The sequence below is a fragment of the Micropterus salmoides genome, unplaced genomic scaffold (genome assembly GCF_014851395.1).
Source record: "Micropterus salmoides isolate LMB-PRFRI ecotype aquatic unplaced genomic scaffold, ASM1485139v1 Ms_hic_scaffold_15, whole genome shotgun sequence".
In the NCBI taxonomy this organism is placed as follows: Eukaryota; Metazoa; Chordata; class Actinopteri; order Centrarchiformes; family Centrarchidae; genus Micropterus; species Micropterus salmoides.
Genome location: NW_024040596.1, coordinates 26047564 through 26074952, shown reverse-complemented (window position 1 = coordinate 26074952; position 27389 = coordinate 26047564). Strand labels below are relative to the sequence as shown.

Sequence of the window (27389 nt, the reverse complement as noted above, 5' to 3'; positions counted from 1 at the left end):
AAACCTGGCTCCTGATGGACAGGCTTGTGTAACTTAGAAGCAGCATAGTAAGTAGTATGAAAGGGGACTCTTGTTGCTTAATTGTTATCATTAATCTAAATAGACATTACATTGCTTGTGTAATGTTACAGTTGTGGTTATATTACTTTCTTTTTATTTGCTTTTATTTTATATAATTCTTATTTATGCACCAATATACCAAAGCAAACATCTACTACAGATCGGCTGCAACCTTGTTCTCCTTACATAAGTTAAAAGATGGAGGTCCTGTGCTGGACGGATCGGTTAGAAGGGAGCCAAATTCAAACGATGTGCTTTCACACACATTTACTGAAAGACTGAGCAGGAGAAAAAGAGAGAGGATGTTTTTTTCCCCTCATAGATTGGGGACACATAGTATTTAGGTTGAAAAGACATAAAAAAGTGGATTTTGCATAATATGGGACCTTGAAGATCCATCCTCTGGTGACCATGAGTATTCCCCAAAAAATGATATGTGCTTCTAAAAGGCAGAAGATTGATTGATACATTTTTAAAATGTCATCTCCATATATAAAGAAATGCGATGACCATGGTTATAATTTGAAATTACCGAGAAGATGCCTCCTGAACCCCACATGCATGAAATGCATGTATTCTTTAAGAAATCGCCAAAATTACACCGTCTATCATAGCCAGAAGCCATGAAAACAGAAATGATTGTCAGATTTTCAAATGTCTGACAGTCCTTGAAGTCTTGACGAAAGAAACGACCACATCTAAGCTTAAAATAGTGATTTTAGTAACTTTATAGTAACAGGAAACTTTGAATGATTCAGCTAACACCAACAGTCACATGACTGTCAGCCAATTAGACTGAACTGCAGACTGTGACATGGAGGGCAAGGGTGTAGTTTATGTAATAGCATGCCGATGCTATTACATAAACTTTACTTTTCAAATGCATATGCTATTGAAAGAAGGTATAAAGAGAAAAAGATGGATAAAAGTGCACCATCCACTCAGTAGAGAGTGTTTGAAATTAAATAATATTACATTTTCTACATGCCTATTTAGGTCTTGTTATATACATCTCTTCAAATTTCAGCCGGATATATTTAGAGATTTTTAAATTCTTGCATTTTTAGGTTTTTACAATTTGCAGGGTTTAAGAGGTGCTGATGACTTTGCATGTTAGATTCACAGCCACTATCATATCATACCTCTCCTGTATCGTTCCTGTTTCTGTAACCTTTCCCAGGAACTGGTCAGATAAAGCAGGAATCTTGCAAAACAATATTTAGAAAAAAGATGGGTATCATACTTGTTGATCTGCTCCTCAGCATCACTCGCTTTTGCTCCTGGTTGCTTGGCATCTCCCTTTGCTGTGACGCTGATGTCACACTTGACATAACCTTTGACCCCAGTGCTAATGTCATGATCGGTCAGTACTGCCCACTTGTTGATAAACTGCTGACCTGAGGGAGCAAGAAAGTTGCCTGCTGATTTAAGAATTATCATTGATGTGCCTTTGCACAGGGCATTTCCCCACACTGCTCTAGCAGAAGTGATCAGTGGCAACCAGTAGAGGACCCACTGGCTTTTGCACCACACTTGAACCTTATGACAGGAAAAAGGATAAATCAATGTAAAGAAGTGAAACTTAAATACCCATGCACCTCAAAGCAGGCGTTACTTTCAAAGGCTGTTTTGACATCACTTCGAAAGCACTGTGCCTCTTCTCTAGATACATTAAGAGACAGGAGGTGAGAGAGGTGAACTACCTGGCTGTTTGTAAACTGTCCACACATCCAGCTTAAAGGACCCAACACAGAAGCTTCTCAGCATTTTAGAGTGCATCACCTGGAGAGAGAAGGATACACAAAGAGGCAGAACCCAAGCTTGAAACTGGCAACCCAAAGACCACGGAAGCAAACAAAAAACAGTTATGGCAAAAGTAACAGAACTATTAATTAGAACTTTATATTTAAGGAGGACCTTGTGGTTTTCTTTCATCTTCCAATTTATAGAATATGACTGCAGATCAAACATCCAGACATATTTCACTTAACAGACCACAATTGAAAAGAAAACCACATGATTTCTAATTGAGTAAAAGTGTGCAGGCTTTTCAAATTGATCATTTACATTTTAAGACATGACACTTAAAACTCATGTTTGAAATGCTTGTTCGCTGTTTTTTTTACTCACTGTCAGCTTGATGACTTTGTCGAAGAAGACCTCTTTGTGGGCAAAGAAGTCAAACACGAAATACTGATGGAAAAAAAAGAGGTGGTGAATAATGGACAACAAAGCACCAGGGCTTAAAAGATCAACTATTGATAATTAGACCGAGATACAGGTGATTCACATAAGTAAAACCACAGGGATTTTTTTATTCTCACCTCATTGTAAAAGGGAGCATTGGTCCCTTCTTTGACTGAAGTCTGTTTCTTCTCATCACCGATCTCAATCACCACACTGGGGTCGATGTTTTCTCCCACCAGCTGCCTGGCCTCTGTGATGTTAATTGCAATCTATGAAACATCCGCAAAGTTACATACCACTGCACAGATGAGAAGGAGTTTGACAGGATTCACTAATTTTTTCCCTAAAATTTAAGTCAAAAAGTGAAACTTTCATATATTCTAGTTTCATTACACAAAGTGAAATATTTCAGGCCTTTTTTTCCATTTTAATCTTGATGATTACGGCTTAAAGCTCATGGAAATCAAAAATCCATATCTCCAAATATTAGAAGAATAGAATAAAGAATGTACAATACAGAAATGTTGACCTTCTGAAAAGTTCTGAAAAAGGTTTATTTTGCACTCAGTACTTGGATCGGGGCTTCTTTTGAATAAATTACTCCATCAATGTGGCGTGGTGACAATCACCCTGTGGCACTGCTGCTTTGATAGCGGCCTTCAGCTCCTCTGTATTGTTGATCTGGTGTCTCTCAATTTCCTCTTGACAATACCCCATGGATTCTCTATGGGCTTCAGGTCAGGTGAGATGGCTGGCCAATCAAGCAAAGCAATACCATGGTCAGCCAACCAGTTACAAGTCGTTTTGGCACTATAGGCAGGTGTTCTGCTGGAAAAGGAAATCAGCATCTTCATAAAGCTTGTCAGCAGATGGAAGCATGAAGTGCTCTAAAATCTCCTGGTAGACGGCTGCAATGACTCTGGATTTGAGAAAACACAGTGGACTAACCCCAGCAGAGGACATGGCACCCCAAATCATCACTGACTGTGGAAACTTCACACTGGACTTCAAGCAACTTGGATTCTGTGCCTCTCCACTCGGCCTCCAAACTCTGGGACCTTGATTTCCATATGAAATGCAAACTTTACTTTCATCTGAAAACAGGACTTTGGATCACTGAGCAACGGTCCAGTTCTTTTCCTCTTTGGCCCAGGTAAGACGCTTCTGATGTTGTCTCTGGTTCAAGAGTGGCTTAACACTAATGCGACACTCATTTCCTGGACACCTCTATGCGTGGTGGCCCTTGATGCACTGATTCCAGCCTCAGTCCACTTCCTGGGAAGCACCCCCAAATTCTTGAATTGGCTTTGCTTAACAGTTGACAATCAAACAAAAAAGGCCTGAAATATTTCACTTTATATGTAATGAATCTAGAATATATTAAAGTTTTACTTTTTTACTTGTACAATATTGTGAAAAGTACTTTTTCACAATATTCAAATTTTCTGAGATGCGCCTAAATGGTTAGTTGTGTTGTGTTTAAAAATTCCTGTTCTCTTTTTATAATTATTTTTTTCTTTTTTGATGACTTACTACAACATGTTCCCCTAACTGCTTAAGTTTAAATTTATATTTCAAGTGATTTATAACCCAAACATACCCCATAACTGTGTGTTCTGTACGTTGTTACCTGGAAGCTCTGTGGTTTCCCTTCATTGTCCTGAATGCGAGTTTTCAGTTTGGACCTGTGGAAGTTTAACTCAACAGATCAGTTTCTCAATCTGATTAAGACATCCAGAAACACATGCCTTTAACAGTTATGCATGACTCCGTATACAGTAAACTGTAAATGCATAGCGCCTTGAGGGAGAACTATTCTTTTCATTTTGCCCCTTAAATGCTCCCAAATACTATATACAACAGTTGCAATATGTAGTGTCAGCTGTGGAAAGTAACTAAGTACATTTACTCAGGTACTGTACTTTTGCAAAGTGCAATTTTGAGGTACTTGTGCGCATTACTTGAAACTTAAATTTGTTACTTTCCAGATTCAGATTATCTAAACAAAATATTATCACCAAACAAAATGATAAGTTCTAAGCTACACAGCCGTATACAAAGTAATTAAAATTAGCCCCACCTTTACCCGCTGCAACATTAAAATGATGTGAACATTCATCAATCAATTATTATAATCCAATAATATCATTATATTTATTATGAAATTGACCATTCTGCATGACGACTACTTTTACTTTTGGTACTTTTTCTCAAGTAAAACTTTTACTTGTGAAATAGATTTTCTACGCTGTGGTTTTACTACTTTTTCTTAAGTAAATAATGTGAGTACTTTTTCCAGCACTGTGTAGTGTGCATATTTCATACCTTTTATAGTTTGGTATAACTCTGGTTCTGACTACTCCAGAGCTTCCTGGTTGATCTTCAGTATTTTCTCCCTCGGGCAGGGAAGACGCTTCGGAAGGCACCTCCACATCACTGTCTGTACACACACGCACATGAATACTTTATTTTGCACAACTTCATGCAGCTAAGAGAAATAAAGTCAAACTAAACTACTAAACTAAACTACACTACACTGTCTAACTACATATATTAAGCTTCCTATAGTGAACAAGGTCAGTGATCACATTATTACACATCTTGCAAACAATGTGAGGTCTTGATTGTCAACAATTTTTAAGCTAACAAGCACTAGCAGCAGTGACATAACACTGGGGATTTTGGTGTTTAAAAATGTAGTTTTATTTTAAATTGTACTGAAATTACATTAGAATATTAAGTAATATGCAGATGTTCATCTCACATAGAGTGACAGTTGCATCCTATGCTCATGTTCTGTGTTGTCTAAATGACTCATAATTACTGTACAGTATTGAACATGTGACTGTGTGACAAGGGTGAGTATCGGCCACAGTGACATGACAGGGATGATTACTCTAATGTACACTGTAAAGCCAATCAAGATTGTGGAGTGTGTGTTTGGGTGTTTGTTTTCCAGGCCTTACCCACAGCTCCCTTGTTTGCCAAGACCAGGTCTGTGTTGACCTTCTTCTTCTTCTTCCCTTTCAGGCCAAACCCCAACTTTCTGCTCACAGAAGAGGAAGTCTTTTAAGCAGTCAAATATTATTTGAAACCTTAACTGCTAAAAATGACCTTCTCATAACACTTCATATAACTATAGTGCACTGAAATGAAATGATGTTAAAAAAGTTTCCATAAAATTACAAATTGAACATCCACCTGTTTATGATGTGTGGATGATGCCGCACTACCTACCCCGTTAACTAACTCAATGCTAATATAGCTCACTTGAGTTAGTGCTGGTGTTCAGCAGTCTTCATTCTTCAGAGTTGTGTCATTTACATGATTTTACAGGGGATCAAAAACTAAATTTTTGTTGCTTGCATAAAATCTGCTCTCGCTCTCTCTTTTTTATTTTTATTTCCTTACGACTTAAATGTGTTTTGTGCATAAGTTTTAAATCTTTGGGGCTAATTAGCCCAACAAACAAATAGAAAAGAAAAACATATTTTAAAGCCGATTGGAAGAAGCAACAGCTGATAAAATCTTCCTGGAAGTGGAAATAAACACAGAACAGATTGCCAACTTTTGTTTATCTTCTTTGTTTCTTCAAAGGTCAAAGATGGATATATTATCAGGTCACGTCAAAAGGACACAAATGTGCCAAAAGAAACACAAAACCGCTTTGCTCCTGAAGCCTAATTAGAATTAATTAAGGAGAGGCCCATGTGACCCATGGAAGTCTTAAAATTCATTTAAATGTTACAAAAATCTTTCGGAATAAAGAACAAATTAATAAAACAAAGTAATTGCCATAAACCATGATCGTTCCACATTTTTCTGACCTTGTCCCTACAATTTTGTTATTTGAATTCAAAGGATAGTGATATTGATTAGAAATAGAATTAATCGGAGAGCTAATTCTTTTTTCCACAGCGCTAATTTTGCTCCAACAAAAGGTTTCTGACAACAGATCCTAATGATTGCCAAACTGATCTCAGGAATCATTCGGAACAGTCAACTAGGTGGAACACAATGTTCAAAATCAAAAAATGCTCACCGCTGGGTTGCAGGACTGCCTGAGAGATCCATAGTGCTGGAGTCCAGAGGTTTCCTTTTTCAGCACCACCAGGAGGGTTAACTATAACAACTCACATCTGGTTGCTTTTTTGCCCTCTGAGTGCTGAGGATGTCAGAGGATTTGTTACCATCTCATCTCTCTGCTTACGCTAAGATACTGTCCCGCTCTTGCACAAAGCTGAATAATACATCATGCTATCATCACAGGTTTTCATGGCCCTGGCTTATTTCCGGTGTAGAACTGCTGGATCATCTGTCAGCTGTCAATATAATATGCTTATTCTTTATAGCCCTTCCTTCAATAGAAGTGCTTATATCAACTGACGTGACTGTAATGTAAACATCCTTTAACTCGTCCTCACGAGAAAAGTCACTCCACACCCGTCTCCTGCTCACTCTCCACAGCCAATTAAACTTGAACCAGTTGTAGCCTTAAATATCTCTATACTTGCATTAAACCTGACTGTTCAGCTCAGCCCCTTCCTCTTCAATCTGAAGAAAATGACTCTCTTTCTCCCCGTGTTTAACTCTGGTAACTGCGGCTTGTTTTCTTTAGACCTGCCCTCCTCGCCACATTTAAGAGCTATTCACACAAACTTGAAAGTAGTATACATTACTGTTTCTCATGCTGCCTACACAGCCAATTGAACATGTTAGATGGGATGGCAGAACTAGTCAAAAGATATGTTTGGCAACACTCTTGACTTATTGTCAAAAAATCTAACCACAAGTCTGTAACCACTAACGTTTTAGTCTCATGAAACTTTCTGGCTTCCACTTCCTGTCTGCGGTATTCAGACCCAAGCCTATTGGATCCTAATGAACACATCAATCTTTAAAACAGTTTAAAAATGTATAAACAGGGCTCAGGAATTTGACTGGGCACTGCAGTTTTTAGCAAACATTACTCACACAGCAGGAATAAGAGTATTCGTTGGGGACTATTTTCAGCCATGGACTAATATGGGTTTGATGCACCAGTGAGTGTTTCCAACAGTGGGATTGACCAAAATAAACTACCATGTTCACAGTAATGAAGGAACATGTAACCAAGTGCAGCAGTGTGGCTCATTTATGTGTTTAATATTTTTTGTAAGAACTTGAAGAAAAAGTCAAGTCATTTTAAGTCATAAATAATGGATAATTAATAATAACTACTCATTTAGCTGACACTTTTTATCCAAAGTGACTTACAATTGCTATATACACACTCAACGGCCACTTCATTAGGTACACCTGTTTAATTGCTTGTTAAACAAAATAACTAATCAGCCAATCACCTGGCAGCAACTCAATACATTTAGGCATGTAGACGTGGTCAAGGCAACTTGCTGAAGTTCAAACCGAGCATCAGAACGAGGATGAAAGGGGATTTAAGGGACTTTGAACGTGGCGTGGTGGTCGGAGCCAGAAGAGGCTGGTCATACTATTTCAGAAACTGCTGATCTACTGGGATTTTCACGCACAACCATGTCTAGTATTTACAGAGAATGGTCTGAAAAAGAGAAAATATCCAGTGAGCGGCAGTTGTGTGAACGAAAATGCCTTGTTGATGTTAGAATTCAGAGGAGAATGGGCAGACTGGTTAGAGATGACAGAAAGACAGAAACTAAAATAACCACTTCGTACAACCAAGGTATGCAGAATACCATCTCTGAACTCACAACACTTCAAACAATTCACACAGGCTCACCAAAACTGGACAATAGAAGATTGAAAAAACTTTGCCTGGTCTGATGAGTCTCAATTTTAGCTGTTACATTCAGATGGAAGGGTCAGAATTTGGCATAAACAACATGAAAGCATGGATCCATCCTGCCTTGTATCAACGTTCAGGCTGGTGGAGGTGGTGTAATGGTGTGGGAGATATTTTCTTGGCACACTTTGGGCCCCTTAGCACCAACTGAGCATCGTTTAAACGCAACAGCCTACTTAAATGTTATTGCTGACCATGTCCATCCCTTCATGACCACAGTGTAACCATCTTCTGATGGCTACTTCCAGCAGGATATGGCACTACGTCACAAAGCTCAAATCATCTCAAACTGGTTTCTTGAACATGACAATGAGTTCACTGTACTAAAATGGCCTCCACAGTCACCAGATCTCAATCCAATCGAGCATGTTTGGGATGTGATGGAACAGGAGATTCACATCATGGATGTGCAGCCGACAAATCTGCAGCAACTGCGCTATGCTATCATGTCAATATGGACCAAAGCATCAGAGGAATGTTTCCAACACCTTGTTGTGCCATAGTTCTGAAGGCAAATAGGGTCCAACCCAGTACTAGCAAGGTTTACCTAATAAAATGGCCAGTTTCGTGTTTCCAAGATTTAAAGTTTAAGCTGCATAAACTACTTTTAGCAGAGAAAAATAAGAAAAGTGTCACGGGATCCAAATGAAAGAGAGACTTTAGATTCACCAAGATCTGAACAACCTGATTGTCAGCAAGTCTGAATTGGTCACCTTGAGATTTGAACCCTGGACCTACCGATTTCCAGAGAAGGTGACTTATTGACTGAGCTACTGGTGAGAGGGTAAGTCTATACACCATCTCACAAATTGAGGCAGTGATGTCACATGTGCCAGAGTCAGACAGTTTTGTCAGTTAAAACTTAAGACGCATACAACAGTCAAGATGTAAGTGAGAAAATTCTGAAAAAACTCACAAATCATTCTGCTGATTTTGGGTGTGTTGTGATTTATTTTGGTGGCATTTGATCCAAAACTGAGTTAAAAAGAAAATGTTGTGCATACTGTACAAGTTACAGCAAGATACTGAATATCACTGCAGACAGACAGATGCTCGGGCCAAGTATCTGAGCAGACGTGTCAAGTTTGGTTACAATAGCTTAAGCCAATTTTAATTTACAGGCATTTATGTAAAATTGTATGTAAAAACACAAAAGTAAAAATGTATTAAAAACAAATTAACGTATCAAAATTCTTATGATAACTTTTCATCAGCGATGTCCGTAGATGATCCTGCCAAAGTTTCAGGTCGATTGGCGAAACCGTCTGGGACGACTTCACAAAAATAGCTTTTAGAGAAAAGTGATAAAAAGTTGTATAATTTGACATTTTTAGAGCAGAAGACCATCAGAGCAAAGTTGCAGATGAATCCAGGGATTAAAAAACTGAAAGAAGTTTGACTCCAAACAAAGCAGTTTGAGATAACTGCAAAAAACAAAAAGTTGATTGTTATAGCGCCACTATGAGGTCTATGGAGGGCCATTTTTTCCCCCCTGAGTAGTGGGTGGAATTTGCAACTTATGTGCCAATTTTGGTGAGTTATTGTCCAGCAGTTTTTGCTGCCCAAACACTTTTAGCGGAGAAAAAGAATAAAGATGAATAATCAAAACAAAACAGCTTCGCTGCTTGGATCCCTAATAATGTCAATATACATCATGGACAATTCTGCTGCCACGATTAACAAATACTTTTAGAAGGAAAAGTAAACATCCATTTTCCCATCATTTTGTGGTGAAGGACATCATTTATGTTGTAGTCTGAACATAGCTCATATTCAAAGGTTTCTTCTTTAACTTTTTAAGATGTTTGGGAAGACAGAAACTGAACTACAACTGCTCCAACCTGAATGACAAAAAGTGACACATTTTGGCATTTTAGCAGTGTCTAAAACGATGGAGTGCAGGCACAGTACTGCTGTATAGGTCACCAGCTGTTTGACTGCTGTCCAACACAATCACTGTAGTTGCGTGTATCATACAGAAGGAAAGTCTTACGCAACCACAAGATGTTGCTTGCCAGAAAAATTTAAACATTAAGTCATATTAAAGATTACCTCCAGATATGTTGAGATGTATAAAAATACTCCCCTTTCAAATATAGTTAATTTCAGAAGTTTGACTGCTGGACACTAGGGCTGTGTTCCAACGGGTAAAAATGCTGTCTCAGAAGGTTTTTAACAGGACAGCGAGGCATCAAGTGCTGTTCGAAACGGATCAAACAACCTTTTCCTGTCTCGTAAGATGCCTTCAAACTGCCGCCGTAATGGTCAGTTTTGAAGGCAGTTCACTTACTCATAAATCTATGTGCCAAACGTTACGGTAGCCCACAAAAAAAGGTAAGATTGCAGACAAACAAGCTGAAATTGGCCCACAAATCTTGATTTTTAGTAGATTTTTCGCTTCAACTTAGTTAGCAAGAACTAAACACTGAACTATCATATTAGCCCGTGACTGTAACCATCCACGTTTGTTCAGTACGCGGTGCTCATGCTATCCATTTGCCTTTTCAATAGCTAGCTGACGCTAAAGCTAGTGATTGACAGCCAGGAGAGACGCAAGACGGCGTGCTGACATCACACGTTGCTGTAAATGCTGCCCTTAAAAGGCTGTTCGATGTTTATAGAGATGCCTTCACTCAAAAGTTATGCCTCTTGAAGAACCGGTCTACTACGGTAGCGAGGCAGCGAGACAACTGCCTTCTGTTTCCAACAGAGCCTAGATGTTTCGTAATTTCCTGAAAAGGTTCATTCTCAGTGTTTGTGAACAAACTAGGTTTGTGATGTCACAAATCCTGCTCATACGTACACGTTTTAAACTCAAGGTGAGCGACGAGAAACTTTCCCCTTCAGTAGATGAATGTGAAATCAGGTGTCAAACTGCACATACATAACATACAACACTGAAGACAGGACTTCCAAGAGAAGTAACAAAAAACAAAACCCATTTTTCATCAATGCTGTAGTTTTTCCAGTTCCAAACCGCACTGTGCTAGGTGTTGGGTCAGTGAAGGAATGTTGCTACAGGTCCCGGTGAAACAACAGTACAATCCAGGAAGTCCAGTTTGAATGATAGATCTATAAGTTTTGAGGGCCAACAGATGCTAAAACACTGCGCTGCTGTTAACCGATGATTTTCAACTCTGGAATGTTACCACAATTACCAGGGATGTGTGCTTGCATGTATTTGATTGGCCACTGTAGTGTATTGTTGGAGGATGCTGCATTTTGTTGCAGCAAAAGTTGAACCAGGTTCAACTGATTTGCCTGATAGTCCTGCATTTTCCGCCAGAGCCTCTGCTGTGCCAAAGCAGTGGTCTCATTCAAAAGATGAAGCACACTTCGCTATTGTCTTGCCTCACAGGTCTGCGTGAAGCTAACACATAATACACACATAAGTAACTAAAACTGTCACTCCATGAGACTTTGTTTACAGCAGTGTGAACCTAAACCCTTCAATCTTTGAACCTTTTAGAGACTGGATAAAGGAAACTATACCACATGTAAACATTCAGTTCAGGCACAGTATAAGACTAAATTAGCCTGTTGACTCAACACCAAACATCACTGCTGCAATCAAACAGCAGAACCGGTCTCCTACCTTGGTTTAGGATTCATCACTGCAGGCAGAAGTCAGTGTCACCCATCAATTCAGGCAGCTGGACACGCACCGCTGCATGTGTTGACTCAGAGTCAGAGTTAGACGTAAAAGTGTTGAATAACACGCTGAACAAGTGATTGGTTGTTGAACTGTTTGTTCAGAGGATGAAGTTGTAAAGCAGAGGGAGCATGTGGCTGATGCATGACCAGCTCCTTATTGATTTTTCCTCAATTACCACCTGGAAAGTTCAAGAGCCTCTAAAAAAAGCTCACTTAAATGTTTTTTCAGTTACATAATTTTTATTGTTTTGACTGGTTTGGTTTCTTCTTATTCTTATATTGTACAATTACAGAGGTATCACTGGCAGCAGCTTCAGCAGTAGTGGTATGGTACTGACAGTAGCTGCAGTATTGGCAGTAAAGTAGTAATCTGAATACTGTTGGTAGTAGCAGTGGTATTGACTATATTACCGTTAATAGTATTGTTATTATTTCTTATCATTGGCAAATTATCCAGTGATTCAGTGACAGTGTTAGGAAACACACAGCTACCTCCAGAAGTTCACATTAACGAGAACAATAATAGTCATCAGTTGTCATCAGTCTTAGACCACACATTATGGAGGGACATCAAGATACAAGCAGAGCTTTTTACCTGTATGTGTGCCTGTGAACTGGTAATCATGTGAACAGGATGTATGAAACTGGGAAAGTTAACAAATCCACCCATGGTAAACAGAGCAGTCACACCATGTCTGTCAGAGGATCAGCAGACACACTCTCCCCCCTCTTCATCACATCAGCTGATCTCTTTCTATATATCAGCTTGACCACATTCACATTACAAATATCTGAACTTCTTTAATGACCAAACTAAATGCTATGTTTTGATCACATATTGACTTGTCAACATTAAGTCGGAGAATGATGCATGCTTTTAAGTAGCATTTCATTTCAAATTTGAAGACTTCAAAAAGTACAAATTTAACTGTAATTTTCAGATATTTGTTAGGGTTTTATACCGATATTTCCCCGTAATTACTACAAAACATGAAATATTACTTTGACATTGTTAGCGTATTGCCCTATTTTTACCCTCTTTTTCACTATAGTAAAATTTCATCATATGTTGTCATGTTTACATTAAACCTCGTGTTTTTGCTCCATTATTACCCAAAAATGAAGCCACAATATTACCATAAATCATTACCACAATATCACCATGCTATTATATGTGTAATTACCATGGTATTACCCCAGTATTACACCATTCACTATTAATCCCCTCATTACTTTATTATTGAGCCGTTATGTAAACTGCTACCCTTGTATTTATCCAGCATCTGTCCTTGATTACTAGTGCACGATGTCCTCTTTTGGAAGTTCCGCACCACATCAAAACTAAATTGCAAAACAGAACTATAGTGTCTCTGAAGCCAAGACCTTTGTTTATTTTATGTCACAGTGACTGGAGCGGAGCTGCATTTATAAAAATGTTCTCACAACAAATTGACAGATAACCATTCTAAGACCAGAAAGTTGGAACAAACCATTAAACATAACATCACACAATAGTCATGGTGTATCAACAACACAATTTCCACACAACGTGCGCGATATCCTCAAATTGGATACTTGAGTCAAAGCCGGTTTACACTGTTTGGGCATTATCAGGTTGACACTGTTTTCCAGCCATTTAACAGTTCAACACTGGCAGCTTCCCAGTACAACCACAGTCTTCCTCGGTGTTTCCATTTTTAATTTCCATATTTTTTCTTCTGGACTGGGACAGAAACTAGTGACACAACCCTGTCCTGCTAACCTCTAATTTACATCACCACCTCATAGTATTGTTTAACATGATTACCCAATCTCCATCTGGTTTTCTTCAGGACTGACAGCATCATCTGGAAAAAATGAAAGGGGAAAATTAACAAGAACAGAGGAAAAAGTGATCATTCATTGTTTTTATTCTGATACCAAGTTTAACTTTTGCAACTACAATGTGACTAAAACCTCACTTTCACCAGTGTTCAGCCAAGTTGCCATTCTTACCAAAGTGCTTTGGCTTTTTGTGACACAATCAGTTTTATACAGTCACAACACAAAACCTCTTCATTATTTACAGTGCTTAACGACAGAAGACAAGCACTTAAGCACACAGTCTGATGCTATAGATTATATCATCAAGGCTGAAACTAAAAGTCATGTTCACATCATATCAGAAGAACCAGAAAAACTGGATGATATTGTCTTTACACAGCCTGGGTGGATTTAGATGTTACATGGTTAGACAGCCATGATATCAATTCTCGTTGGCCCGTCTTTTTGGTCATAACGTATTCTTTTATAAAATGAATTGACGGAATTCAGGGAGCAGATGTAACCAACACTGGAGGAAAACCAAGTTGGAAATGTCAAAACTGCACATCCTACAAATACCACAAACAATTTCTCCAAGACGGATGCCTGTATTTAGGGTCAATCTGGTATGATGCAAAAGCAGCATTCTGTAATGACATGCTGACAGAGGTCCAGAATGATAACGCAGGTGTGGATTGTGAGGTCTTCAGCCTAACATGTTAATTAAGTTTTGTATGTAAGAAAATATCTCACCACAAAGTCATCTCACATGATCCTTATCGGCAGATAGATTTCTTCCAGTAATCATCTTAAAGCCAACATGAATGAGAAGTCCTTAAAGTCACCCAATCCCCCCCACCAAAAAAAATTTATCTGAACTTGTACAATTTTCTGACAACCGGTGGAACACTGTCGCAGAGCTGAAATTTGAATGTCAAACTTAGTGGCAGTCCCGGTCTGTCTACTGATGGAGATCATATGATGTAACTGTACACTGTTCTTACTGACAACTACTAAATGTGGTGAGTTTCTTTTCTCAACTGCTGTTTTCCAAAGGTTCAGTGTGTATTTTTTTAGGAGTGTCTATTGACAGAAATGCAATATAATACACATAACTATGTTTTCAGTGGTGCATAAAGACCTTACATAATGAAACGTAATGTTTTTATTACCTTAAAATGAGTCACTTCTATCTACATACAAGGCGGGTCCCTCTTACACAGACATGACCATCCGAGGAGCACCTGAATGCACCGTGAACCGCTGGTTGCAATTCGTAACCCTCACCACGAGATGCATCTAAAAGCTTACACACTGAACCTTGAAAAAATACTTAATACAGCTAAACAGGCAGATACACATGGACTAAATTAAATCAATCCACCCTCTGTGACATCATTTTAAATTCCCAAAAACACAAACCACTTAAATGCCAACTCTTGAGATTCAGTTTCAACATGAGTCATCAGATCACTAAGCAGGGAAGGAAACAGATTTAACATTCTCTAACATGCTCACTCCAACATTTTTAATTTTACCATCACATCAATTATATGAGTATAGAAACTTTGTGTCCACCCGTATCATTAATGTGATGCTTTGGTAACAGATAACGTGTCACCAGATGTCAACAGTTTCTTAAACCAAAGATGGGAATGGTACAACACTGATATGAAAATCACAGTATGTGAGCACCTTGATGGAATATTATTTGCGATTCACTTCCTTATTGGGGTATATATATAGTAAGTAATATATTACATTAATATAAGTTGAATTTAAAATAAAACCGTGAAGTTGTGAACAAGGCACACAGGTGTGATGCTAAGTGTGTTTCCTTTCATTTACTTGCTAAAATAGATCAAGATGAATGCCATAACAACATGAGCACCAGTTCCCCGTCATATTACCCTTTGAGAATCTACCGTAGAACCACAACAGGCAGCAGTAACATCTTGTAATCTAAAGGAAAAAGTGCAAAGATGCAAGCTCAGACAGACTGCCACCGGCAGCTTGAGTTGGGCTTCCTACCTGGGATGTGTTGGCTAAGAAGTGCTGGTGGCACGGTGGTTTCGGAGGAGGAACTGCAGCATGAAGACTGTGGCTGACTGATGAAAGAGGGATGTTTGGGAGAAGGTGTGGTGGCTTGGTGTCTTGTAGACCAACTTTGTAGAGGATAAGGAAGCCTTCTTGTTTGGTAAGTAGGATCACAGAATTTCGGTGGAGGTGACTGAACTGGTTTTGAAGTTAGATTGGAAGAGTAAGTATTCAATAGTGAAAGCAAAAGGTTGCTTGTTGACTTTGGCTGGGCAGAGGGTTTGGGGAGGGCTTTGTTTGTTTCGCAGGGGCAGGATGTATCATCAGAACATCAGTTTGATGCTTCGAATAAGAGTTTTAGAGGAAATGTAAGGATGTTGGTAGGACCACCAGTTTCCTGATCAGGTGATTGGTTGATTTTGAAGAAGCAGAAGATTTAAAAGGAGGTGGTGAGTTGATCACAGCAAGGTTTATGAAAAAGAGATTTCAGAGGTTGATCTATGAGGAGCAAGGGGGCATCTGATGAATCCCTGAACAGTGTAGTTTGTTAACAATTACTTTTGGTAGCTGAAAGGATAAGATTTCCAAGAGGGAGGAAACTTTGATACCAGAACATTTCACCAGAAGAGAAGGACCCTCATCGTCTTCAGGAAGATGAAAATGTAGATGAAGAAGCGTTCATGGATTTGAAGGCAGAGAGAAAGAGCAAGGGATGAATGGAAGGGGTTGGAGTTAGGACAGTGCATCAATACCTGCAGGAGTGAGAACCAGGGCTTGTAGAAGGTCAGACAGAGAGACTATCCCTCTCACCACATCGTCTTTGTCAACCAACACCAAACGATGCACCTGCGAGAAAAACCCCAAAGGATTTGATTATTCTGCTTCTACAGCCAATCAAGATAAATTCATCATTACTGACAACATGTGCCACATTCTGTAAGGTAATGGAGGGGAGAAAGAAAAGTAAAAAGGCAGAGAAACAAAACGCTGGAACGGTTACCGTATTAACTATATTTAACCTCTGTGGCATTACAACAACCTGGAAGCTGCTGTGAGTGAGCATTCAGTGTGATCTACACTGAAAAAAATGTGAGTAATCTTGAGTGACAAACTTGATTAATCAGTATGTGGACATTACTCATCCTACATTTAGTATAGCGTTATCAGTCAGACTGAAGCGTTACCTCAGCCTTTGCGATGCGGTCGATGATGGTCTCCAGTGTTTCGTAAGGGTAACACTTGAGGACTCCCTCCACACAGCATGCTCTGGAGGCAATGGCCTCCTGCATCGTCATGTTCAGGTTGTTGTAGTTTTTCTGGGCTGCGAGGTTCTGAATGATGCAAGTAAAGAGAAAACAATATTGTTCTGCCACCAGCGGTTGGTTTCATTTGAACATGCTGTTGCTAGTCACAACTAGTTCAATAGTGGCTAGAGTTGAAAAGACAATGTCACATCCATCAATGGCTGAGATGTAATGCAGACAGGCATCCCAGCTATTTTGTGACTGTAACTCTAGATGTAAAATTAGCTTGATGTTAAAAGTATTAACCAGACCAAAACAACTATTCGATTGAGCATGACTAGAGATTGAGGGAAACACAAGATTTATATTTATATTATTGTCCCAGCTAACAAAGTTGCAATGTCGCAGAATGTGTGAAATTTACTTACAATGACATCAAACCTAGAGTACAGTGCCACGACTTTACCTACAGGGGACACAGAGAGATTTACAGACCACAGATGGTGTAGATGGAAAAAATATATACAGATATAGGTGAGCTTATGTTCTGTAAGCTATTATGCATAAAAGAAAAATCCACATTAGAAAGAAATCACAGGTGAGTCTGACTGGCTGTTGATAATCGATGGTCAGGCACATTTTAACCCCAGAAACACAATAAAAAATGGCATCCACTTGATTGATTTGATTACTGACTGTTGGCCTTCCAGGTGGATCAAATCACCAAATGTCAGTGCGTGATACTACCTTTCTCATTGACTACAGGCAGCGCGGACACCCTTCTCTCTACAAAAATGGTCAGAGCGTCGTAGACAGAAGCTGATTCCTGGACTGTCGCAATCTGTTTGAAGGTACCGATCGCCACTTCATTGACCCGCTTTTGAAGAAACCTGGGTTTAGGAATTGTAGATCCCTGGAGGGGAAGGGATAGGAGAATAATAGGAAAAGAACTGGTACAATGTCTAAAAATCTAATTCAATTATAAAATAATTTAGCACAAATCATACAGAACAGCAATTGCACTTTGAGTTATTCAGACCTATGAAATTGAAATCCTTTTCAAGGACACAGATGGAGCCCGATTCCCATTTTTTACTCTTATTTGTAGGAAATTTTCAGATTCCTGTGTTTTAACTGAAATGAATGAATCTGATTCTGAAGTATTTTGTTGTACAATACACAGGAAGGATTTCAATCACTAGTGAACGCGGATAAATGTCGCAAGATGAGGAAGAGGTCTTACAAAGATGTGGAGGAACTTGAGGATGCGTTTGTGAGTGAGGATGTGGAGGACATTTCCTGATGCCGGGTCGATGATCGGCAGACGGTGTATCTTATTCTTCAACAAGGAGTAGATGGCATCAAACAGACTAAGGAGACAATAAAACTCAAGATTAGAATAATTACAGGTGAGGATAGTAACAAGGAATAACAAGACACATTATGGATTTGGTCTCTCCGTCGATGGCTGTGTTACGAGCTTAAGCAGCTCAGACTACAGTTAACTCTGAACACTTATTTTAAGACTATATTATATATATATATACATACACACACACACACAAATATCATACAGCAAATGTTAGTCATGAATATGAACCTAATATTTAAATTGACAAGAACAGATCTAATAAAATGGTAGAGAATAAAATATTACATAGCTCTTAGATATCAGATATTACTGTATGTTCTAAACTGAAATTACAACTGCAGTAAAATAGTATACTACATTTGAGATCCTGAAGCGTTACCACGTCCCTGACGAAAACCAATTATTTCCAAGGCTGGTTTCACCTGCAGTCAGGAGTGATGCTGATCAGTCTGTTGACAGAGTACTGCAGATAGATCTCTGCCAAGAGACAGAAACACAAGTTATTAACACAAACTACCAAAACCAAAAGAATTAAAATCCTTTCACACACACTTTCTGCACTATATAGGGATATGGTTGTGTTGTACAGACCTCTCCATGTCTCTATCTTGTGTTCTTCCAGCTCATAGATCTGAACCTGCAGACAAAACAAACATGTCAGATCAGACAGTGATGGTCCTTAGCCATCTAATCTTGATGACAATGATCGTATCAATGTGTGATTTTTATAAATATTTTGCTTTTTCATAACTAATTTGACATGTGACTGTGGTGCATGGCATTTTAACAAAACACCAAATGGCTACAGGCGTATACGCCTAGAGGAGGAGGTTTAATAAAACTTTAAGCTTTAAAGCTAATAGGACTGCTAGCTGTGACTGGAATGTTTAATCCAAAGATACCATTCAGAAGCACAGCTCACCAGAGGAGACTTGTAATAACGATGGAGAATGTTGATAAAGTCTGTGATGGTCAGCATACCTGTACACACACAGGCACATTGGAAAACATCAAACATGGATTTACCACTAGTCACTAGCAACAAGAGCAAATTATATCCCCCAAACCTTCTTCTTTAATACACAAAAACATTTTAAAGCTTGAAATGTCTATACCTAATGAAGAGGAAAACTGGTCTCATGTGGTTGTACTTCTCTTCATATCATAAGTAAGAGCAGGTGATAATTCTACAAATCCTTTGAGAGATACACTTTACAGTTACATTTTTGGACTCAGCACCTGCCCAAGATAGATGTGCAGGAGTGTTGAACTGGGGTATACTGAGTATACAGGGCCCACCTGTGAGGAGTGCCCACACAAAGATACTAGAATAAATAGCTGTGGATTCGGGGAGGCTACCATGAAGAATGCTCATGTCCAGGGCCCAGATTTTTGTGCGACACACCTGTAGATGTGCTTGTATTTTCAAAATTGTTGTTGTATATAACTTGAGGGCTTAAAGCAAGACATTTTTCTGTGCCTGAAATGTGTTCGGGGTTTGATGATGGAGGGTAGGGGGCAAGAGCGTAACTTGACGGGGACATAAGGGCTCAGATTAGGGGTGTGACATACACTTAGCTCACAAAACATGAATAAACACAATTCTGGGTTCACAAGAAGAAGATGAGAAGATAATTGTACACTGGTTTGATAAAACTTTCAATGTGAAAATACATGAAGGGGGGTCTGGGGTTCCCCCTGCCAGAAGATTTTGAACAATAATCAGTTAATTTCCTGCATTCTGGTAACATTTTCTGCCACCAACTATAATCAGTGCTTGAAGTGGAAAATATAGGTGCTGGGCAATATGGCTGAAAATGTTATCACGATAAAACATTTCACATCATTCAATATCGATTATTCTTATGATAAATGCCAAATCTTCATAAGACAGATTTTTGCTCCCGAGTGAAAGTTGAAGAAACCAGATGGTTAATTGTGGTTTTAAACTATTTTAATGTTCAGAACAAACACTTAGACCCAAACAGTTGATCCAGTGTTTCCCATATGTTCATTTATTTGCGGCGCCCACCACAATATCAACACTGACTGAGAACTTTAAGCCTTGTGTCATAACTCAGTTGTTGAGAAAGGACGCCCAGACAGAGTAGGCAAAACTAAATGCTAAACAACATAGTCTGTTCTAGAAAAGCAAAAGCACTCATAATTAGTTTAAATGATAACCTCCGTTTAGGTTTACCTGACAAGGACCTTTACATGTGACACAATTGGCATCCTAATGCAGTCATGAAACTCAAAGCTGAGCCAAATACAGCTTAGGTTGAGTACATCTTCAAACTGAGCTAACTCAGACGATGTTGAGCTGAGCCTGACAAACTGAATCTGAAATCTCTTAAAATAGCCACCATATCAAGTCCTTCACATAATCTCTCTTCTGGCATCACCCCCACAACAAACTTTGTACTGTTGCCCACTAATGATAAGGGTCTAAAAACAGCAAATTTTATCTATCTATCTATCTATCTATCTATATCTATCTATATCTAAAATCTATATCTCTATATCTATATAGTGCATACAACCTCACCGGGCTGTTAGTATGAGGCACAGAATCTGGTTTTAATCTTTGGGATACAATGTTAATCAGTTCACCCAGGCTGATGAACATGCACTTGACACGGATGTTTAAAGCTGTTGCCGTTTCAATTACAAGAAGAAAATTAACACCCATGGCCCGGGTTTAAGTGTCATGATCATCTGCTCTGTGTTCAGTGGGGTGACAGTGTTTGTAATGCAACACAAATGTCTTGTAGTTGACCTGCTTTCCTCTAAATGTTAGCACGCAAACTCGATCGGGATCATTTGAAACCACTTATCCACAGTAAGGGAACCTGAACCCTCACATATGCGCTTCAAACCTGTGAGTAGCAACCCCAATGTAGGTCACACACATTAAATGACAGCATGTTTGGAACCGCCACACTTATTTTAGTAGCCGATGAAATTGCATTTACAGCAATGTGTATGAAAGTAGCAAATGATGGCACTAAATGCTTGGCCACCTTGATATTCTTGTTTACATATTCTTTGATCTGACTGCCTGATTTAAATAATAACGGGAGTAAATTTTCTACTGTATTAGATACTGGCAAACGTGTGGGTTGGACTGGCTAATAGTTTTAAAAGACAAAGTTAGATAGGTAAGTAGGATATTTGCAGGATGACACTGGCCCATCCCTTTCTTATAATCCTGGAGTTGAAACAGGAAGTAACTATATATATATATATATATATATATAAGTTAAAATTATGTCATTATAATTTTGTTAAATCGGCTTTGTTTTAAGCTAGCAAATGGACTGGCTTGTATTTTTTGGCTGGACCCTGACAGATTCCCTCTTACCAAAATGTCTGTAAACTATCATAACTAATGGGAACGATGGCAAAAATATTGTTAAAAGACCCAGCTTGCTCAAGATGCTCAAAACGTCTCAGATACTCAGATAAAGTAGTCAGATCATGATTATATTGCAGCTTTCCAGGTTTTCCTGTGAACGTTGAACAGTAATATCCTGCTCAAAGTTGAGCTGAGTCAGGAAGAGAGGAGAGCTCAAATACCGGTGAAACTGATGATTAAATTCAGGTCATGTGTGCACTGAACACATCTAATGTATGTATGCAAGACAGACAGTTGTATTATGGCTCACCCACAAAACACTTAAGCTTGCTGTCCCACAGTGGTGCTGCCCTCACACCGTTTGCCACCAGAGCAAAGAAAGCCTTCTTCACCTGACATAAACACACACAAACTTTTTCAATAATTACAGCCCACAACTGAAATGCAGTTTTTACTGTCAAAAAGAAGGAATTTGTAAAAACAAAGAAAGTGTCCCAAACCTGTAGTGTTGTGTCAAAAATAACCAGTTTGGAGCTGGTAGGGATGGCATCATAGCAACAGTGACTCTTCATGAAGTTTGTATATATAAACGTGTCAGGGTCTGTGCCTGCAGGGGGTGCAAGAGCATGTGTTGCATATGTACAGCCGTTTACAAATAAACAATTGAAAATATGATATGGTTCTGGTGCCACAACTTTATGTTCAAACCAAATTCTGACAACCTTTTTCGCAATAATCATGACGTTGGGTATTTGTAGGGGTGAAAAAAAAAAAAAAAAAAAAAAAAAAAAAAAAAATCGATACAGCATAGTATCGTGATATTTGCCATAGCAATACAGTATCGATACACGGATGCCAAGTATCGATATTTTATTATATAAATTGCAGATGGGAGTTTTTGGTACTAGAATAATAAAATCTATTGCTTTTTCAGTCCATTAGAAAACTTAACAGGACCATATAGAGGACTGAAAAAGTGATATGAACAAACAGAGAAATGTATCTTTTTAGATAAACAGGTGTTGACTAAGTTTGACTTTAGGGACCTAATTGGAAGTTGGAAAAAAGTAATAAATTGCAATATATCTCAATATATTTAAAATCGAATCGCGACATAAATATCAGATAATTTCGTATCGTGGGGCCTCTGGTGATTCCCACCCCTAGGTATGCCATCAGAATATGGTTTTCATAATCATGTCATTCATGATACATAATGTCACATATTTTTAACACTATTTATGATCAGTTCTTTCACTGTACACATACAACACACTCTGCAGAATAGTAGTAGTAGTAGTGGCTATAGAGGTATTAGTATCACTTTACCTCTGCTCTTCATTGACAGAACATCCTCTTCCCCATCCATCTCAAATAATGGGACCTAAGAGAGGAAGTATATCTACAGTTTACTAACAGTCCAGAGTTTATGCTTTAAAGACTGAGTTGCTCTACATAAAGCTTTATGATGTTTGGCGGCCATGAACGTCTTCTCCTCTATAAAGGCCTTAAACAGCTACCTGAGATTTGAGGCGACACAGTTCATTTCGTCTGTTTCTAAGTGGTAACTGGTACAGTATCTGACTACGATGATGTTGTGGTTTGATAATGAAATGCAAGCTAATCAGATCCAAGACTACCAACTTCTGTGAGGCTGCTGCAGTCATCGGGTTCAGCAGTTGTTGGTCAAAAGATACCTTTAATTCGTAATCTAACTGCTTCTTAAACCACAGTGTCTTGTTTTCTATTTCTACGCGTGTTCAATACTGATACAACAAGAAAACAGACAGCGATGGAGTGGTTGAAGTGCACCTTTGATGGAGCTAGGCAAGCGACTTCCCCTTGCTTCCAGTCTTTGTTCTCGGCTAAGCTAAACCCCAACAAAGCTACCTTTGTGTGGAACACAAACAGATATGTGAATTGATATTTTTCACATTATTTAACTTTCAGGAAAAGTGGCAATACTTGTGCAAAATGTTGTGGATCCCTGTAAGTCATTCCTTAATTTTAAATAAAGGTTTCAGTAATGGAGCCTTTGGAGTTTTTCTTTGTTAATGACAAGATCCCCTCGAGGTGATAGTTTGTTGCAGAGGAAAACTGTTGGGGTCCAGATATACCCTAAGGGTTTGCTAGGAACTCCTGGCCCCTGTCTTAAGTGATTTCTTACTTGTAGCTAAACAAGTCTCGTCTACATTCTGGCAGAAGCTGGAGACGTGTAGTTGGAACAGACTGTGTTGAAGGAATTTGCTGTGGAAGCAGCTGTAAGGAGTATCTGCAGGTTGGCTGGGGCATGGCAGCAAACCAAAAACATGCTGATAGACATTAGCATTTAGGGGCAGGAAGCATTAAGTGTCTGTTTGCCACAACTGATTCAGTGGAGAGGAACTGTCTATTAAGACAGGGTGCCAAAAAGCTAAGTATGTACAACTATGGAAAAGCTGAAGAACATGGAATGTAAATGACCTTAAATGTGGAGAGCCAGTTAGAAAGCTCTTCAGTGGTATGACACAACGGATGGCTCTTTCAAGTATAAGATGCCGCATTTCATATTGTTGGACTGCTGTGGTTGACTCGTCCTTTCTGTGTTTCATGACAGAGCAGTGTTCAACCCAATAAATAAAACTGGCAGGAGCAGCTACAGATCTGGAAATATTTTAGTTATTTTGTACCATTACTGATTGCGCCTTACCAAAAACTGGTCCAGAATGCGATATCTCGACAACTATTGGATGGATTGCCATTAAACTTGCTACTCACACACTCACATATGAACGTGAGAAGTGAATGATTGGGGAAAAGGTGTCCGTCTTTGTGACTTGTAAAGTTTAATGTCTTACCTCATACCTGTATTGTCATTTTGCAGCATATATACACCATACTTATTTATCCATGTGTTGACCTTAAAAGACATGTCACCATCTGCTTGTATAGCCTCTACCCAAATAGGCTTTCTGGGACTGACATTTCCACAACTAGTACCGTCATCGGGATCGTGTTTCTAAACCCTCAAATTAATTTCATGATATTTCCCTGGTAATTAGACTGTGCTAGTGTTAAAATGTATCTGGCATGGTTTCAAATAGTAAACTTGGTATTTGGCAGTAAATTATAAACAGCTCAAGGCAATTAGTAAATGTAGGCAAAATGGGAAATGAGAAAATTAATAAATATAGATTGAACAGAATGGTTAAAACAGTAATGAAACCCAAATCAAGGTTTCCGGGTCTCTGTTGACATCTCACAGCTTAACAACTACAAACATAGCATCAGTGCACACTTACAGAAACTTTGTTTAGACCCTCCACCCAAACATCCAAGAAATACCAGACCAGAAATACATATAACATATTAATGAGTCTATTCATCTGAACATGCATAAGGGTTGTTAATGTGTTTCATTTTGAAAGGTAAATATAAACAGATGATGCAAAATCCATTGGTGAAAAGAACTTGGCGTTGAGACCTGCAATGTAAAAGTAGCCCTAGTGTTTTTTCTTACAGCCTCTCAGTTACAAAGTCATGTCCAAACAGCAACACACGTTTCAGTTACCACTTCAAACAGACTTCCAGCAGAAGCGGACAGCTCAGAAGGGAGTGAGGGTGAGCAGCAGAGTCTTACCTCTGCAAGAGGCTCCATGGCTGGGGGAAGAGGAGCACAAGGTCTGCCTCTGTGGAACCAGACCGACAGGCGAAACCCTGGACTACAACCCTCGACCTGTCGTCCAACTCTGACATCTGGCAGGCTCTGCTACCATGTCAGACAAAAAAAGTAATAAAAGAGTCCAGGCATGGGAAGGAGAGGAAGTAAAGGACGAGGTATTAGACACAAAGAACGACGGAGACAAGGGAATCTGTGCACTACCAGCCAGCTGGGTCTGAATGCCTGGGAAAGACTGGAGGTCTAAATCTGGTCTGAGGGGTGGGAGGCCTGTGGCATTCAGAGAGAGAGAGAGAAAGTGGGTGGGAAAACATGGGAGAGTTGGGGGGGGACTAGAGACACACAAACAGACAGTAGTACTTCTTTATAATCCATTGGTGAGAACTTCGGGCAGCAGAATCATTAACATTTGGAAAGAAAAACCCCCCAGAAAGCAATCAACGTCATCCATGTCACTTAGTCTTCTAAAGGTGGAAATGGCAGAGCCAGATCGGCAATAAAGCCTAATCAGATGAGATGTATGAACTGAGCCCTGGCTGACAGGAGTAGAGAAATTAACTTGTTAACTTACTTCCTTAATTTAGTTATATTAAATGGTAAAATAATGCAACATATGTGTGATTTGCAATCATGTTCTTATTGCATCTCGATATTTGTGTGGGTTTTCTTATATGGGAACTAATTAAACAATTTATCTAATTATGATAAATTATGTAGGTGGTGATGTACAGCTAACAATTGGCCCTTCACTTTAAAGCTACATTTACTGATCTGACACACAACACTGGCAAATCATCTAACAGAGTTGTTATAACGTGTTTGCAAATAGCTGCCAATTTACACTTCAAGCTGCCACAGGTCATGTTTCTGGACACCTGACAAATATAAGCACAACAGTTACTCTTCTTTATGCTCTGCTATGTTCACCAGCTAGTTACTATCTTTGTCTGTTATTTAGTGTGGGGGGGCAGGTAGTGCTCATTGTTTGTTTTGTGAGTTTTCTTTGCAGAAATCAAGGTTTATGAGAGCTGTAAGAGTGAACCAAAACACTCTCACCAAAACAGCAGTAAAACCAAAACAATGAGCTGAAAGATGTAATGATATGTCGAGCTGAGGGGAACTGCCTCAAATGTCAGGTGGTAATGCTCTGTTGGTTTGTCACAATAAGTGACAACTTTCACTTAACAATGGATCAAATGACTATGTAAACAAAAAAAAAGCAGACCAGTGCAGCTTTAAGGCTTTGTCAGTGTCACTGTGGGAGACGTTCATGTTTCACTGGATCATTACATGTCACACTATTTATAGATGCACTGAAAGACTCTAAATAGAGTTGTGACTTTACATGCAGCATTAAATTTCACTAAAATACGGATGAAACATGTAATTATCCATTAATTTATCCCTTTAACTCAAACAGAACATCTTCTGTCAAGTCAATGTTGTGCAGAAATAAAAAAAAAAAAGTTAAGAAAGAAAACTATTTTAAGCAGAAATCCCTGCTTGTTAAGAGAGGAGCTCAGATATTAATAGTTTACAACAGCGTGCACAGTCTTGACACACATTCAGAATACCACAGCCTGCTTTCGGTCTGCAATTCTCTCCACAGCGGTGTGTGTGTGTGTGTGTGTGTGTGCGCGCGCACACAGGTTGTTGCAGCTATGAACGGGGTCACCATTGGCCAACAGCTTAATAAAGTCAGAAATTTTAACTCAACATAAACCGATTTACTTAAAGGGACATTATGTAGTTTCCAGCGGCAACTAGCGGTAGGGTTTTAAGATTGCTACCAGGCGGGCGCTTGTATAATCTGAAACACAACCACTTTCATACAGAAATCCTGCAATAAACGCAGGAACACCAGCATGCAGGCTGTGGCTTTTCACTCAGACATGTTCAGGCTCAGCAATGTCAGCACAGCTACATGTTTTGATGATAATGAAACTGTTAGTGAGCTGGACTGAATATTATAACGAGATTGTGTCACACTTTATAATAGTTACTTAGCGCTGTAAGTAAATTTACTGTAGTGTTAGTGGATGGCTCTTCCTCTGGGTTGTGTATTATGTGGGTCATGGTAGTTACAGCGACTGAGAGGTGGAGAAGCTGTGTATCGGTAAAAGGCAATAAATCTAAATTGAACGTTATGAAGCAAACAGCGGCAGGTCGGGGCTAATGTAGCATTAGCTGGCTGCATT

General features: G+C 39.0%; 2 protein-coding genes across 3 annotated transcripts in view; both read right to left on the bottom strand.

Annotated features, from left to right (window-relative positions):
* fer1l6 (fer-1 like family member 6) overlaps positions 1-7227 on the bottom strand; it is a 30325-nt gene extending 23098 nt beyond the window's left edge. The window contains exons 1-8 of the mRNA XM_038721304.1: positions 6290-7227; positions 5214-5293; positions 4573-4687; positions 3878-3932; positions 2385-2516; positions 2191-2253; positions 1764-1842; positions 1304-1457 (exon numbers count right to left, since the gene is read on the bottom strand). Coding sequence (XP_038577232.1) covers positions 1304-1457; positions 1764-1842; positions 2191-2253; positions 2385-2516; positions 3878-3932; positions 4573-4687; positions 5214-5293; positions 6290-6321 — 710 coding nt within the window. The 5' untranslated portion in view covers positions 6322-7227. The remainder of the gene's footprint in view (positions 1-1303; positions 1458-1763; positions 1843-2190; positions 2254-2384; positions 2517-3877; positions 3933-4572; positions 4688-5213; positions 5294-6289) is intronic.
* Positions 7228-11946: 4719 nt separating this feature from the next.
* Positions 11947-27010, bottom strand: prkag3b (protein kinase, AMP-activated, gamma 3b non-catalytic subunit). 2 transcript variants are annotated; one of them, XM_038721309.1, is made up of 14 exons: positions 25153-27010; positions 22863-22917; positions 22034-22140; positions 21844-21925; positions 19098-19156; positions 18767-18812; positions 18598-18652; positions 18047-18173; positions 17551-17716; positions 17232-17269; positions 16744-16890; positions 16312-16405; positions 15554-15757; positions 11947-13566 (listed from the first exon to the last, which is right to left on the bottom strand). In XM_038721309.1, the coding sequence occupies exons 1-14, from the start codon at positions 25168-25170 to the stop codon at positions 13523-13525; spliced, it is 1242 nt and encodes a 413-aa protein (XP_038577237.1). In that variant the 5' UTR covers positions 25171-27010; the 3' UTR covers positions 11947-13522. The 2 variants fall into 2 exon arrangements, with proteins under 2 accessions (XP_038577237.1, XP_038577238.1); XM_038721310.1 differs by lacking the exon at positions 15554-15757 and having other exon boundaries at positions 25153-27005.
* Positions 27011-27389: the final 379 nt, after the last annotated feature.